Genomic DNA, 16,067 nt, shown 5'->3' with positions numbered 1-16,067 from the left:
GCAGGATATAGCAAAGCATAAGACGGGGAGACAATGATAGAGCAGCGAGGCAAAAATGACAAACACGGGCCAAATGGAAGAAGCGGCGGTTTTAGAGGCCCTGTATATCCCCGGTGATGCGGTTTGCATTGCATGGCGTTCTCGGAAAAGGGAAGAGGCAAGGGGGATAATGGAATTTAAGTTGATTGTTGAAATGAAAGCAAGCACTCCCATCAGCTGGGATGTATTATTTCTGTGAAGACCCTCATAAACGGTTTAAAGCCATGAAGTTCTCCTTATTACGAGCTAGATTTTTGTCTATCGTTACTCTCGTAGCTCATAACCACATCTGGTCCTTTCCTCTACAATGCCCTATCCACAGTATGCACTTTCATAACTATACTGGTCCAAAGCTGTACGTGCGTGTTGCCTCACTATAGCTAGTTGTTAATGCTCGCCTTCACGACTTGCGAGCCATACCATGCCTTTCAGGTTCTCGATGACACTGTCTCGCATCCACCAAACACCCTCATCCTCCACTGTAGCATCTTGATCATCTTCCCGTTCGACTTCACGACGTACGTGTGACTCTGTGATGGTCTCTTGACTGTCGAACATGTTGGTACCTCGTAGTCGATCACGTACAGAAGCCCATTCGAACAGCAACCTGGCTCCCTCCAGACGCTCCCGATCTGTGCCTTCGGCAATGCCTTTTGCCATCTCCAGTCTGGCATCAACAGCACTGCCTGAGTGCTGAGTGTCATCACCTCGCTCGAGCACTACGGCTCGCTCGGCGTAACTGATACCACGCAGACCTTCAAGTCCAAAGACCCATTCCAGAGGGTCTTTACCCTTCTCATCCCTACCAAGTGCCCGCAGGGTTGAAGCAAACGCTCCTTCGCGCGGTGGGCGCCTGCGGAGGTACAGGCTCTGGGTATCTTGGAAAGCAGCTCTAACCTCTGGGTTAGAGAAGTCAAGCTCCACATCCCAGAACTGGGGTCCACATGTGGTTGATAGACTAGCAATCTGGTCTATTGGTGGGAGGATGCAAGGAGCCGTGCGATTCAGAACCGGCTCAGTAGAGGTGTTCTTGCGCATCCTGATTTGGACAGGAACAGTGATCGGTTGGCCAGTAAGAACATCTTTTGTAACCAGACACCGCTGCTCTGTAGCTAGAACCCAGAAATGGCGAAGAGCTTGGAGATGGGATCGATTGTCCATAACACTCGTAGGGAAAATGGGGTAAAATGCAACCAATAGAGAAGCAATAGCAAGGTTGCTGGTGCCAAAAGTTGCCGTCCCGCATCCCAAGAACAAAGCGCCGATCGCAAGATGAGCCGCAAGATGAGAACCATAGGGTGTCTCAGGATCATCGCGACCATGAAGTGCACGAAGACGACGTAGAACAGGGATGTCACCTGTTCCGGCCATGACAATGGACGCAGATATGGCAACGATGTCTTGACACATGCGTGCATTGGTCCGTGTTAGTTCTTCATCATATGGTGGAGTACCATTTGGATGCATGCTTGCAGTGGATGGTATCTGTGCAATACGCATGAACTGATCCAGATAATAAAGTAGAAGATCCCGAACTTTGGGAGATGCGCTGCCAGAGAAGCGCAGTGCAATAGAGAAGCAGAGACCAGCCACTATGCTGTGGAATGCCATATCAGTTGACTGCAGTTTTGTCGTTGACTGTAGCTTGAACTGAGAACGATAAGGACGTGGTAGGTTCTTACGAATCCAAGCAAATGTCGGCTCAATCTTGGACCACATGATCAGGTTCTTCGTCAAGGTCCGCAAGAGAAGAATATCAGGACGAATGTAATCAAATTGCAAGACTGAGTTGGGTATGTCGATCTTACGCGCGACGATCTGATCTTCTGACTTCATGTAAATGAGAGCCAGGGCCATGACAGCGCCAGCAGCTGCTCGATCCAGAATATGAACTATTTCAATGTTCTTGGTTGTTGTAGCATGAGAAATGAGCTTCTCTGTGAGTCTCATGTCATGCAATCCCTTAAGATCATTGCCTTTGCCCAGGTTGATGAATCCAAGAGCAAATCCAGCCGCCAGTCGGTAGCATTCGCTTCTCAGGGGCTCTTCTTCATCCTCTTCGTCAATATGCTCAATCTCAGAGAGCATAATTTCACTCATTCGCCGATGCTGACTGTTGGCATATAGCAAACCGATGCCCATTATACCCGAAGTCTGCGTCAGAGGGGACAGATTCAATTCTGCTGCTCCACGAGGCAACATCCTTGTGGCATGAACGGAAAGTAGACGAGTAATCAGCGAATCCATTGTGCCCATGTAAGATGCTGCCAGACCCAGAAGTAACCCGATGGAGGTCATTGTATGTTTTGGCGTCAGATATTTGAACGCAACCCATTTTGCTACGTCTTTCAGATGGCCGTTCAGGCCAAGGGCAAGTAGGAAGCCAGCATGTCGATTGTTGAGATCTTGGCCAGGTTTGTTGTAAAGAATCCATGATGTGTCGATACCTTGAGCCTGGGGAGAAATGGCTAACCCAGCTGCGACACCCTGGTGAAAGAAGCCCCAGCAAACCTTCTCTTCTGAGAACTGTGATTTGTCCACACCCACCGTGGTATTTGTTGGTTTTACAATGCAATTGAGGTTAAATCCACCAATATGAAATTTCTGCGTGATCAGAGGGTAGCGAAGACTGTAGTACAGCAAAGCCCGACCTGCAGGAATTGCCAAAGTGCCTGTTGCAATTCTTGTTACGAGCTCCTTTTGCTTTTCAAGATATTCGCTCTCTGGCCAGCCTGGGTGGGGATCAAGTCGAACCAGTCTTGCCTTGTGGGTGGAAAGTAAATCTTGAGCTTCGTTGAGGCGGCGATCTTCTTTGAACAAGGAGCGAATAATGGCTTGACGTTCCGTTCCTTCACCTTCATCGTATCCGATACTGTTTGATTCATCGACACTCTGACAAAGCAGTTTGTAGTCCCAAGTTGCATTGTGTGTCGGTGTCTATTGCTTGTCAGTGATCATCCGTGAAGACGGGGTTTAGATCTTACTAGAATCTTGGAAGCACTTGGCTTAGGTTGCTTCCCAGGGGCGAGAATGAGACTGATATCCCGGCGGTCAACCAATTCGAGGAGATCCTTGGACCAGGAGGTCGGTGGGTGCGGTTGGCACAATGAAATGGCATCACGTAAAGGTGAAAGAATAGCCTCCGGGAGGGTATCAAGAATTAAAGGTGTAATACCGGCATCCCTCATAGCTTCCACCATCTGTACTGCACTCGTGCTTGGTTTCATAAATTTGAAAAATTGCTTGAACATAAGCGTTCTAGGGAGAATAGACTCCCATCGCCTGTCCTGTGACTTTTCCGCTTCGGATAATTGAGAGCCAGCATAATAAACATCCGCTGGGGTGATGTAAGGAACCCTCCGTTCTCCAGTAAGTCGTGATTGAATCCAGTTGACGACGTCTGGCCGTACAGGTGGCTGAGGGATTGCAGGCCTCAGGTTGAGATCTGATCCAATGGTTAGCTTTGCATCACAAAGACGATTCACGAATATACCAGAATCATGACTTTGATCGACGTCTTCTTGTATGCCCGCCTCGTATATAGCAATAAAGCTGGGCCACTTGAGCCATCGAGCTATTTGACACATAATGACTCGGAGATCAGCACGGCCAGGAGATCTGAATTCTGGCGTCATGATATCAAGCTTTTCTTCCTCGAGAAGTAGGTGCAAACCCATAAACACATCAACAGCAACCTTGCGGCGGCTCTCCATGCTTTTGCCAAGTGCGGTTGGCATATAACCAGCGGCTCCGAATGCCGTTTCGCCTAGTATAGAGACCATGTACTCTTTGGCCATAGATATATGTTTCGAAATGAAAGTGGTAGATAGGTTTTCGTCTCCAGAATCATCTCCATCTTCATCCAGCGCCCACTGCCAACCTCCGTTCATCATCCACGTTGGACACCCTAACGAATTTGAAGTCTCGGCTTTTCCCAAGGATCCCCAGTCCTCCGATTCTTTGATCGAGCCAAAAGAGCCCGAAGGGTGCCTCCTTCTGCGAGGAAGTTGTCGAGTTTTCGGGAAAGGCTTCGTGTCAGTCCGGCCGAGACTCAGAAACAAAGATAAAAGGAGGATGGTCATCGCAGACCATTCAATGTCAGTACTTGTCTCGTCATGGCCTCCTATCCATTGCATACAGTGAAGCCAGCCAGCGAAGATGTGTTCACCAAGTGCATGAGGCAGAATGCTACGACAAACGTCTAGGACTCTTCGAACGTGAGGTGACCTCGGCTCGAGCTGAATACGGAGCTCATGAAGCCGGCCTTCAGCATCGACAACATCAACAATGCCACCTTGTCGAGGATGCCGTACACCAACAATGCTGCCATTACTGAAGTCAATAACCTCGGACTTTCTCTGTGTAACATCGCGGTCCACAACTCTGCCACGATATTGCAAACTTCTAGTGTTATCGACGAAGAGAAGTGAAAGCGATATTTTAGTAAGGACACTCCACGGGGCCTGAGTACTTAGTTCGTGCCGGCCATCCATTGATTCCGACAGGATTAGAATCGCCGAATGGTCACCGTCCATTAGCTTGCAAGAGTCAACGACATTTTGAGCATGTCGTCTGTCAACAACAGTGGCTACGACGGTTGTACCGTCGGGTATGTTCTTCTTCCCTGGCTTGGCGCCCATATTAGTCCCACGCTGAATGCCCAGCTCCAATGTGAGAAGTTGAAGACGTCTCTCGGTAGCATCCTGAATACCAATAAGAAGTTGACTTTGGTCATGCCCATCGATGGCAAACGGAGGGGCCACCAAGATAAAGACCTTGGTTTGGGTGCGGGCTGGCTGATCCGAGTATCGAACATTGGAGTTATTCATAGGTACGCTGTGAAGTTTAGTAAACAGGATTTCATGCTGTAGCCCATCAAACTCATGATCATCTAGACCCATGTTGTGAAACCCTTCGTCAAGGCCTTCATAGAAAGGTGCCGCTAACAGACTGCTCAGACTAGGATGAATCTGATGGGCATAGTTGGCACTAAGGCGTGCATGGCTTCCTTGTGATTCATGCCTCCTAGCTCCAACATGACTAGATAGTAGCGGCTGATCTGGTAATATGGCTCTTTCATGCGACGCAGACAAGTCAGCTCTCGCTAACATGGAGCTGACCCTACGAGAGCTCCTCCGCGCAACACCACTGCCTTCCTTGTCTTGTTGTTCTAAGGATGAGACAAGGTCAATCATGGGCTTTTCAAGCCTCTCACTCTTTCTCGGCCGCTTTCCTGGAAGAGGTGCTCCAAAGCTTTCTCGCAAGTTGGGCTGGACAGGTGTGCCAGGAGTACTAGCAAAGGCAGGAGGCATGGAGCTACGACGCCGGGCAGTCTTTGATTTAGCATCTTTCTGTCGAGCAAGAAAACGGTCTTCATGCTGCAGGTACGTGAGGCGCCAGACAGTGTATTCACTAGTTTCGCGGTTGATTGTCACCGCAATGATCAGAGGTTGACTTAAATCTTGTGTCAAGGCGCCAGGGATTTTGATCTCTTCCACATGGAGAACTTCTTCAGCTGAATCGAGAAATGCCAGCTTCTTAGCTGCTGTCTGCCTTAAGCTTTTGCCATTTTGTGCCTCCTGGTTTGTGACGACCAGTCCCAACTCCAACAGCGGGTCAGTCAATGAAACAAGGCGTGGCCAACGGGACTCGGGTTGTTCCAGCGGAGCTTCCCAAAGGTTATCTAAAGTTGAGCTCAGACGAAGTGGGAGTGCTTTCGGTTTTCCCAGACCTTCCACAGAAAACGCGGTCAGTTGAGAGCTATTGAATGCTGTCAACTGCGAAGAGACGAAGGAATTCGGCGGCACTCGGGGGAACTTGAGGGAGATTGGCGCAACACTTTCAGCTTTTTGCTTTCGTTGAATGATGACTCCTACTGGGCCTGCGAATGCGGTTTCAACTTCGAATGGCATGTGGACAATATGACTGGTACCAGAGAGGAAATATATGTGCGCCTGGGTCTTGAGGAAGACAACCAACGCTTTAGACAAAGCCGGTCGCTGATCCGATTGTGCCTCTTCCTCTTGTGTAGATTTGTCGTCTTTGGAAGCCGGGAAGTATGCTAGGAGAGCCTGTATAACAGGTTCTTTTTCGAGTTCGAATCTGAAGGTCTTTCGAAATATTCCACCTCGACACCATATGACGCAGTGTTCCGTCGAAAGGATTTCGTCTTCGAGATCCCCATCGAATCGATCCTCTGTTGAAATATCCCATGTATACGACGTTGACGATGGATTCGGCGGTAATAATTGTTCGTTGATGGCATGTTGAAGCCCTGAGGGCTGGTGCAACCCCAGGGACTTCACCGTCGCCATGTTTCAATGCCCGCCATAAGCAGCTTCAGCGCGTCGAGAAACAAGCAATTCTTCAAGGAGTTACCAATGGTTTCTCGAGCAGAAAATTATGGTCGATCGTCTCTTTGAGAGAGAGTTGAATATGTTTTGCTGCGCGTCAAGATATTGTTTACTTTATGTTGGATCTGTCAGTGGTGCACTGCGCCCCGCGAAAGTGTACTGGTCCTACCTATCATGAGTGCTAAGTTAGTTGGTGGGGCTAGGCGCGAATACCCTTCAGTCGTTCTTGGCGCGTCTAGAACCAAAGCTCTTTTGAAGCTGCCTCGTGACGTAGCTGCAAGGTACAAGGTACCTCTACCGACCTTTTGCGCATCGGACCTTTGGAGGCTGTCATAGCTTTGGTCAGGGCTCTCAACAACTACCTAAAACAACCCAGCAGCTTTCCAGCACATACAAACGCTCTCTTTCTGGGTTCTGTAGCTTTCCAGAATGATATCATTGTTGTCATTGCAATGACGGAGCAGTCACCGCAACCGAGCCATGAGTTGGCGCACGATACCGATACCCAACAACCGGAGCATGAGCCAGCAGTAGACGCCAACGAGACGTTCCCGCCCGTAGAAAACAAAGCTCCCGACGATGTAGCACACGAGAAAGATGGCAAATCAAAAGATGCGACGGGCAAAGAAGGGGGTGCCGAAGCCAGAGATGTAAAGAATGGGGATAGCAATGATGGAAAGTCGGGACACGATGAAAACAATGGAGAAGAGGAGGAGGAAGACGACGACGATGATGATGAAGCTGACGACGATGACGAGGACGACGAAGATGATGAGGACGATGATGAAGATGAAGAGGATGAGGAACCAAGACTCAAATATGCTCGGTTAACTCAACACCTTAACGGAGTGTATCGAAACGGCGATGCAACTAGCGCGTTTCTTGTCGCGGGAGATAAGATGGTAGGTTGCGTTTGTGTCGGTGCATATCAGCTTGCTAACGTCTATCCAGATAGTTGGAACGCATAATGGCAATATCGTAAGTCTTGGGCTGGCGGTCAACACGACTCTCACTAATTCCGGGCCAGCACATTGTTCAGCTCCCCATCTTCCAATCCATGAGAGTATACCATGCGCACTCAGCCTCAGTTACCTCTATATCCATATCGCCGTGCCCTCCTCCATTGCCAACCGAGAAGAAGCCAGAGGCAGCGCCAAGGCATACGACATCCAGCAACGCTACTGTCTCTTCTGGTCGCCAGGCCGATGCATCTCCGGCGGCGGCTTCCAGAAGACCTCGCGAAGCGTCACAAATACCCAGAACGCCATCTAACGATATTTATGTAGCGACTTCCTCCTTGGATGGCAATGTATGTGTGCAGTCTCTTGTTGATATGAAAGATGTCCAGCTACGGAACTTTGCCCGTCCCGTTCAAGCTGTGGCTCTGTCGCCAGAATTCAAGACAGATCGTACCTATTTGTCAGGAGGACTTGCCGGTCAGCTCATTCTTACCGCCGGAGGTGGTCCGGGTCGCAGTACCTCGACAACAACTGGAACTGCTGCGGCCACAGCTTCCGGCTGGCTGGGAAGTATGGGACTTGGCGGCAATAGCGGCAAAGACACTATCCTACACTCTGGCGAAGGAACTATCAGCACTATTAAATGGTCCTTGTCTGGGAAATATGTGGTCTGGCTCAACGAACATGGAATCAAAATTATGCGGTCAAAGCTCCACCTCGAGAGCGCAGACATAGAAGATGCATGGAAACGAGTTGGGCACATTGATCGCCCACAAACTGATGAATGGGAAACCATGGCAAGTGTATGGAAAGGCCGCGTCGAATGGATTGATGAACAAGCTGTTGAAGTGGATGAATCTGACCAGAGCACTGTTGATAAAGGAATATCTCCTGCTGCACACAAGCTCAGAGAACAGGCTGTAATGGGCAAGAAGAGTATCGAACGGTTGCTTGTAGGTTGGGGTGGGACGATATGGATCATACACGTTCATCCAGGAGGCGTCGGCGTTGGCCGGCACGCTGGCGAGAAGACTGTTGGGCGTGCTGAAATTGTTAAAATGTGGGTTTTGCTGTGAATATGGCCTCCTTGAGTTAAAGCTGACCTGAAACAGACTTCGGATGGATTGCATCATTTCCGGCATTTCGCTATATACCCACAACCTTTTGTTAGTACTTGCGTATTGCTTGCCTGAAGACGAGGACGAGGATGAGGATTCCGGATCGGTTTCAAACTCACCAGACAAAAAGCATAAATCCAATCCTTCAACAGGAAGCGAGCCGTCTGGCGGTGTTCGCCGCCGACAGAATAACCAGCCGCCTGAACTCCGCCTTATCGATCTTAACTCCCAGGCCGAAGCCGACAAAGACAGTCTGAGTGTCAGTCGTTATGAGAGGTTGTCATCAGGTGATTACCACTTAGGCGTTTTGCCTGCACGCAATGCTGCGTCTGCAATTGCTTCATCTCGGGGCGCTCTGGAGGCGATAGCTGGGATCGGCACAGATATGTGGAATGCGGCCATCAACCCTCGCTCCCTATTCAGCTCCGGAGCTAGCATTCGCAGCAGAGGGAGCGGTGATGATTCTAGTCTCATAGGGAGTACGGCAGGGACAATTCGACCCGGGACCAATCAAAGACTTTCCCCCACCGTCCATTCTGGTCTTGTCAAGCCAGGCGTGAAGATATTCATACATAGTCCGTATGACTGCATCCTCGCGACCAGACGAGATCTGAGTGATCATTTGGGATGGCTCCTAGAGCGCCAGCAGTACCAGCGTGCCTGGGAGTTACTCGATGAACATCCAGAGATTATGGCACCGCTAAACGAAAGGGCTAATGATGGTACTCCTTCAACTCCAACACTGAACCAAGAGCCTAGTGACGAATTCAACGATGATGAATCTGTTGTCGATTCTCAACTGCGAGATTTTTATTCTTCGGCAGAGCGAGAGAAAAGGCGTATCGGAGAACTCTGGATCCAAGAGCTTATCGAAGAGAACAACTGGGCATCTGCTGGTAAAGTGTGTGGTCAGGTACTCAAGACGCCTGATAGATGGGAGAAATGGGTTTGGACATTTGCTGGTGCGAAGAAATTTGATGCCATCACGGACTACATTCCTACAGAGCCCATGCATCCGCCCCTTCCTTCGACTATTTATGAAGTTGTACTTGGCCATTATATTCAAAACGACAAGCCAAGGTTTAGGGAGCTTTTGGATCGTTGGTCACCTGAGCTTTTCGACATAAAAACAATCACAACTGCGCTGGAGAACCAGCTCAAGTATCGAGACGTACGCGAAGACAGCATCGATGAAGGGGAAAGGGGGCGGGACTGGAGGATTGTAATAGAGAGCTTGGCAAGGTTACACGAGGCTAACGGACGACATCGCGAGGCCCTCAAATGCTACATCAAGCTCCATGATGCGGATTCGGCCTTTAGGTTGATTAGAGACAACCACCTTGCAGAAGCTGTTGAAGACGATATTCCAAGCTTCATTGGCCTCAGAGTTCCATCAGGTAAAGTTGATGAAATGACAGCAGAGGAGCTTGATGAAGCGACATCAGAAGCCATCACACTACTCGTTGATGAGGCTCAGCATGGTCTCCTGCGCCCTGATATCGTGGTGGAGCAACTTCTCTCCAAGAAGCTCAACCTGTACATATACTTCTATTTCCGAGGTCTATGGAAGGGCGATGGTATTCAGGAACATAGTGGGGAGAATGTGGACCGGCTGGTGATGGACAGTCAATCTTTGGTTGACAACTTCGCGGATTTGGCTGTCCATCTGTTTGCGACCTTCGACCGGGCGTTACTTATGCAATACCTCAAGACTTCAGTCTCCTATACATTTGAAAAGGTAACACAAAGTAAAAAAAACATCACTGCGTTCTGGCTGCTAACTCAGTGTAGGCTGTTCAAGAGTGTGAGACGTTCTCATACTACGACGAGCTCGTGTTTCTATACTCTAAAACGGGCCAAATGAAACGAGCTCTCTACCTCATCATCGATCGTCTAAAGAATGTTCACAAAGCAATCGAGTTTGCTAAAGAACAGGACGACCCTGACCTATGGGAAGACCTCCTTAAATACAGCATGGACAAGCCTAGCTTCATTCGAGGTCTGCTTGAGCAAGTCGGTACAGCTATCAACCCAATTACTGTAGTGCAGCGAATTCCCGAGGGACTTGAGATTGAGGGTCTCAGGGAAGGGCTTACGCATATGATGAAGGAACACGAGATCCAGTACAGCATTAGCTCGGGCGTTGCACGAGTCCTTCGCAGTGAGGTTGCCACGGCGCAGAACGAGCTTCGAGCTGGTCAGCGTAAGGGTATCAAGTTTGAAGTAGTTATTCAGGAACAGGAACATGTGGATATACAAGTCAAGGATGTTTCCACGGACCCCGACAATCCAGAACCCAACATTTCTCACCCATCTACGGCTCATGATCACAGAGTGCCGAAACCGGGACACTGCGCAAGATGTCATGAACCATTTACCGAGTTTGAGATGGAAACATTAGTTGGATATGCTTGCGGGCATGTGTTCCACGTGAGTCATCTCTTGGAGATGCTGCATGGGAACAAGAAAGTGGATGTTGATTTAGGCAATGGCTCAGAGGAGGGAAGTCGGTACTCAGTAGGCGTGAAGGTGATGAGAGCGCGATTACTAAAGGATAAGATGAAAGGGGGCTGCCCTGTATGTCATGTTAAAGAGTAAAGATATCAGGACATCAAGGGTGTTTATACAGTGACGGCGCATAGAGAGGTCAGTCTTAGCACACTAGTTTGGATAGTTTCATGGCGTACAATAAAGACACATATGATGGTAGCAAATCCGAGTTCTTTTCAGAGTACCTAGGTACAGCACAGCGCGTATTAAGTCCCTCACTCGGTTCCGGCAAGCCAGAAAATCCATCACAATCCTGTACGTGCCATCATTCTACTTGCTGCAGGCTCTTAAACCAACGACCGTTGATATTTCCATGTCAAACCATCCAACACTATCCGTTTCTCTCTAGCGTGAAAGATATATCCGAGTATAGAGTGAGCATGATGAATGCATGTGGAAGCATGATCTAGAAGTTTTGTTTTAGAAGATGACAGCGATGAGCATGCCAGCGATGCTGAATGCAGCACCAGGAGCAAGCATCTTAGCTGCTGCACTAGCAGTGGCACCAGGAGTGCCAGTAGGAGTGCTCTCGTCGGTCTCCTCAGCAGAGGAAGGGTAAGTGTCTGTGGCAGTGCTAGAGATAGCGGTCTCGTACCCGGTCTCGGAGTCAGTCACAACGACAGCGGTGTCAGTGACGGAGGATCCGTAGGCGGCGGTGGTGGTCTGGACGCCGGGCACATCGGTGGCACTGACGACAGCAGAAGGAGAAGGGTTCTCGACACTAGCGGAGTCGGTAGGGCTAGGGTTGGTACCCTGCTCGCCGGAGGCAGTACCAGGTCCAGGGACGTAGCTGGGTCCGGAGGAGGGAGGGACAGGGACAACAGGGGCACCAGTAGACTGAGCTCCAGTCTGTTCAGCAGGAGGACCGGCCTCGGTGGTATCGGAGACACCCTGGGCGCCGACAGAGGTAGCGGAGCTGTCAGCAGGAGCAGTAGCTCCGGTGGGAGCGGAGGGCATGCCGGCGGCGGAGGAAGGGTGCATCTCGACGCTGTAAGGCACGGAGGCGACATGATCGCACTTGGTCTCGTGGGTAACAGTGCAGATGTTCATGGTAGAGACGAGAGTGCCTATCGTCGGTCAGCATACGCCATAGCAAAGGTAATAGATATCCATACCGTCAGAGATTGAATAACCAGCATCAGTCACAGCAGTTTCGGTGGTGGTATGATCAGCTAGAAAGGTGTTAGTGCAAATATAATATCGCGAGGCTACTGAGGTTACGAACACAGACAAGTAGCAGTCTCGCCCCCAGTTGCGACGACAGAGGCAGCACAGAATGCCAGAATGATGGCGATAGCCTTGAGCTTGAGAACAGCCATCGTGAAGGTGATGAGCCTGTTAATTATCGAAGAGATTAGCAAGTGTTCTGTGAGCGTGGTAGTGGAGAGGGGAGAAGAGCGCCAGGTGCGTGAGTGAGAGACGCGGCGGAATTGAAGAAGCACGAGTACAAAAGGCTTTCAAGAGGCACACAGAGTTCAAATGTGAAAGTTAAACGAAGACTCACAGGTTTGATGTTTGAAGATGTTGTAGTGCAAGTGACTGTGTGCAAAGGATAATGCAAGAGAGTGGTGAGGTGCACGATCGATGCAGTGAGGAGAAGATGAGAGAGTGTGTGTGTGAAGAAAGAAGAGAGAAGTGGAAAACCCAAATGACGAGATGATTCCTTTTCTACCTCGACGCAAAGGTAAACAATAGGAGAGGCCCCTGCGTTAGGTAGGCTGCAAGTGTCAGTCCGTTTGACAGTGACAGACCGTCGCAGTGATGAGCAGCTGGCGAGCTATGGTTTCAAGGGGCAACGGTTCAACAACAGTAGGGATGAATAGGGAACATCCAGTAATTAGTGTATGTAACTATGGATACTGGTAGAATGCTGAAGCAACAGCCGTTATTTGGTGGTACCGACTCTTTGTTGCACTACGTGGTGTTGAGGCATCCCATCACACTTTTGGTGTTTGCCTGAGCTGGAGGTTGAGTCACGAGTTACTTAATAAAAGGCTTAACAATAGCAATAGTTGCCGGGGCTGGAATTGAACGACTGTTTGATATTATTGATGCCATTTCTTAGGGGCTTTCTATTTGGGTACTGGGTAGAGTATTGTTGGATCTGTTGCTGGTATATGTCGGTAGGTTCCTTAGGAACCCTATATCTTCTCAGGTGGCTACTACACACCAGGTGGTTCATGTTCTTGCAGTCATATTCATATACAAGTCTTCGAAGCAGCTCCACACTGTAACCGCTCATCGGAACTGATCCTTGATATAAGAACCGCCGTTTTAACAGCCGGCCTCGGTCAACAGCATTGTGTTTTACAGGTCATGTCTAATCACTCTTGCCACTAAATTTCAAAGGCATTCTCTGCTTGAATGCGCGATACTGCGGGCCCTGTCCTACGTTGCAACCGCAGCGGCATCTCGCATTTCTACACACAATATAAGCCATACCTGTCTGAGATAGATTTACGATTCACATCTCCTCCCAGTAACTTTTACTATATTATCCTTAGCCTAGACTCACGAAATCTGCTGAACAACATGCAAGTCTCCTCGCTCAACATGAATACGATGCTTCAACGAGTCTCAGCGTGATCTCACATAGGCTGTGCTATTGTCTCTCCAACACGTGTCTGGACAGTGCACTTGCGTCGTGTCACTTGCCTGTGCTTCAGAGTGAGTACCCGATGAAGGACAGGCCGTCTCTGAGAAGAGTCATGCAAAGTACCTATATGCAACTCTGTTGGCATGGGGAGGACAGGTTGAGGTTTGTCTAAGCGAGAGTGTGGGTTCTCGTAATAAGATGGTATGTCTTAGGGTCCTTTGCATCTGCCTATAACATTCGCACGTGAAGACATCGAGAGTATTAATTGCGATTGGGGTTATTGCCAAATGAACATTGCACCTGGCTATGCAAGGGTCTAGAAGCAATCTTGTTATATAGATGCATTTAATGTTGGCATATTGTTCCACTGCGCCATTACATAAAGCATTGAGGCAATATAAATATATATAAAGAGAGGCTCTGATGTATCATATATAAAAAAAAAAACAAAAAAAAAACAAGGAAAAAAAGGGGGTATAATGATGGATTCTAACCACCTTCAATGGACGAACAGGGAATCGAACCCTGGACCACTCCCACACTATTCGGATGAATTATGCTAAGGGAGTATTATACCACTAAACCATTCGCCCGATTGGATACTAGATGACGACAAATTGGTGTTCATGTTCGCTGCGAGTAGTTTTTGGACAGCTGTAGCACTCAACTTGGTACACAACGTTCATGATATCTCTCTTATCCTGATACTCTCATCGCAATTAGTTTTTCATGTCCTCAAAGATAATATTGCGAACTCGTATTTTGCCCATCATCGTACAAAGAGGAAAGTAAACCCGCAATCCAAGCATTTGGGTATTGACATCAACTCTTATCAAACTCTTCCAACCGCCGTTCAAGAGAAAGGTTTCACTTGGAAGCTTGGAGCTAGAAATAAAAAATAAAGTCCCATTTAGCCTTCGAACAGTTGTCTCAGTCGTCTGAGATGTCCGGTAGTCGATAATATCGTAGTGACCAGCACACCATAGCAGACCAACATGACCAGTCGGGTTATGAGATCAGGAAGAACCATCATCAATACCCCTAAACAGAGAAAACTCATAGAAAACCCGTTTATGAGAGTTCTGAGAGGAACAATTGGAGCGGCAGGTGGTGCTTGATTGACTCTGGGAACATTTGTTGCCGTCCCATGTGATAGAACGACAAGGTCTGACGCACCAAGGAATTGAGTTTCGTCATCTATCAAAATCTGCCTATGGTTCAGATAAGTTCTGTAAGCCTGTATTTCGTCGTTCGTTGGCGACGGTCGTTTTTGCATGTCTTCCAGTGTCGACATCGCCGTTTCTGACCCAGTTAGATGAAGTCGTGCCCGAGTCTTTGATGCACTTACTGTACTTGGAAAGAATAATATCTACTCTTTCCATAAGATCAACCCTATCTTTATGGATCTGGCGGCCAAACCTCCGTTCTTCCCGAGCAGATACAGGCATATGCCCCCCAAGTCGTGTAGTGATGGAATCCATGCGTAGTAGTTCTTCCTCCAGCATCCCAAGTTGGTCTTGATAACGCAAGAGGTTGCGGTGAAGTAGCCAGTCGAATCTTCGATATATGGGTATCAGTTGTGGTTCGGCTCGGCCGGAGATCCTGGCTGCAATAGACGCGTATCCGTGCAGAGCTTCGATGGGAAGCTCGCCATTAGGCGCAGCCATTTCGTCCTGGGTTTCTGGGTAAGAAGTATCGTATGAAGGATTTTGATCGACAAAAGCAGGCTCCAATGTGCTGGCCTTTTGGTTCACGTATGTAAATCCAGGATGATAAGGTTGCTCGATTAGCGGAAAACCCGATTGCTGAGGTGAAAAGGGGTCTTGTGATGGCGGATAGCCAGCAGGAGTATGGTTTGGTCCCCAACCAGCGTATGACATAGGACTAACAGGAGATTGAGGATAGTTGGCAACGGCAACAGTTGTTGGAGCATATGCCGAAGGCGCTGCTTGACGTCCGCTGGGAGTATTCTTAAAATAGCTCGATTCCGGGGACGATGCGAATGCCTCATGGGGGACAAAGTGCGGATCAGGCCCGGATGATGATATACTGGCAGGTCGATGTGCTCCCTTGTTCTTCATGTTCCTAGCTTCCCTTAGCATCTTTCTCTTGCTGCTAGTGGGCTTAGTTACGGGGGTATCATCGGTGGATGTAAGCTGCGTAACGGCGGACCCGTTGACAGTTCGTTGAACGTTTGAACGGGTGTGCTCCATTTTGGATGACGAACTAGGCGGTGTTGGATAGTGAGTAGCACCCTCACTGGGCGATTGACTGTTTGTTTCTTCATAGTCTTCAACCTTCGATTGCTGGGATACTGCTTCTTGGATGGCGCCCTCCGAAGAAGACCACGAGGGCCGGGGTCGTGTTTGTGCCCTGTCGCTCATTGTGAGTTGGCGCTATTGGTCCTATGTGAATTGATGTCTTGATCAATTCGCGTGGATGTTTTGTTAGA

The 16,067-nt window shown here is 49.0% G+C and overlaps 4 protein-coding genes and 1 non-coding gene across 5 annotated transcripts; 1 reads left to right on the top strand and 4 right to left on the bottom strand.

Moving 5' to 3' along the window:
- Positions 1-426: 426 nt before the first annotated feature.
- On the bottom strand, positions 427-6,497 carry FOBCDRAFT_316071 (uncharacterized protein; the record flags this gene model as incomplete). The annotated part of the gene is made up of 3 exons (XM_031174400.3): positions 3,533-6,497; positions 3,024-3,484; positions 427-2,976 (listed from the first exon to the last, which is right to left on the bottom strand). The coding sequence occupies exons 1-3, from the start codon at positions 6,351-6,353 to the stop codon at positions 427-429; spliced, it is 5,832 nt and encodes a 1,943-aa protein (XP_031051185.2). The 5' UTR covers positions 6,354-6,497.
- Positions 6,498-6,736: 239 nt separating this feature from the next.
- FOBCDRAFT_215867 (uncharacterized protein) lies at positions 6,737-11,183 on the top strand. Its single transcript, XM_059609421.1, has 5 exons — positions 6,737-7,294; positions 7,344-7,370; positions 7,420-8,411; positions 8,464-10,207; positions 10,261-11,183. The coding sequence occupies exons 1-5, from the start codon at positions 6,845-6,847 to the stop codon at positions 11,065-11,067; spliced, it is 4,020 nt and encodes a 1,339-aa protein (XP_059464220.1). The 5' UTR covers positions 6,737-6,844; the 3' UTR covers positions 11,068-11,183.
- A 256-nt stretch (positions 11,184-11,439) lies between these two features.
- FOBCDRAFT_197404 (uncharacterized protein) lies at positions 11,440-12,338 on the bottom strand (the record flags this gene model as incomplete). Its single annotated transcript, XM_059608868.1, has 3 exons — positions 11,440-12,086; positions 12,135-12,191; positions 12,251-12,338. 3 exons carry the CDS (start codon positions 12,336-12,338, stop codon positions 11,440-11,442), a joined length of 792 nt encoding a protein of 263 aa, XP_059464219.1.
- A 1,780-nt stretch (positions 12,339-14,118) lies between these two features.
- Positions 14,119-14,208, bottom strand: FOBCDRAFT_t48. Its single transcript has one exon. It is a non-coding gene; the product is annotated as a tRNA-Ala (tRNA).
- Positions 14,209-14,826: 618 nt separating this feature from the next.
- On the bottom strand, positions 14,827-15,999 carry FOBCDRAFT_269775 (uncharacterized protein; the record flags this gene model as incomplete). Its single annotated transcript, XM_054703450.1, has 1 exon — positions 14,827-15,999. The coding sequence occupies one exon, from the start codon at positions 15,997-15,999 to the stop codon at positions 14,827-14,829; it is 1,173 nt and encodes a 390-aa protein (XP_054559425.1).
- Positions 16,000-16,067: the final 68 nt, after the last annotated feature.

The sequence above is a fragment of the Fusarium oxysporum genome, chromosome II (assembly GCF_013085055.1).
Source record: "Fusarium oxysporum Fo47 chromosome II, complete sequence".
NCBI lineage: Eukaryota > Fungi > Ascomycota > Sordariomycetes > Hypocreales > Nectriaceae > Fusarium > Fusarium oxysporum.
The sequence above is the reverse complement of the archived record's forward strand: the minus strand, read 5'-3'. Positions and strand labels throughout refer to the sequence as shown.

Bases quoted from the DNA above. Each gene is read 5' to 3' on its own strand.
- FOBCDRAFT_215867 (XM_059609421.1), top strand. From the start codon at position 6,845: ATGACGGAGCAGTCACCGCAACCGAGCCATGAGTTGGCGCACGATACC. The intron at 7,295-7,343 runs GTAGGTTGCGTT...ACGTCTATCCAG, and splicing joins TTGTCGCGGGAGATAAGATG to ATAGTTGGAACGCATAATGG. The intron at 10,208-10,260 runs GTAACACAAAGT...AACTCAGTGTAG, and splicing joins TCTCCTATACATTTGAAAAG to GCTGTTCAAGAGTGTGAGAC.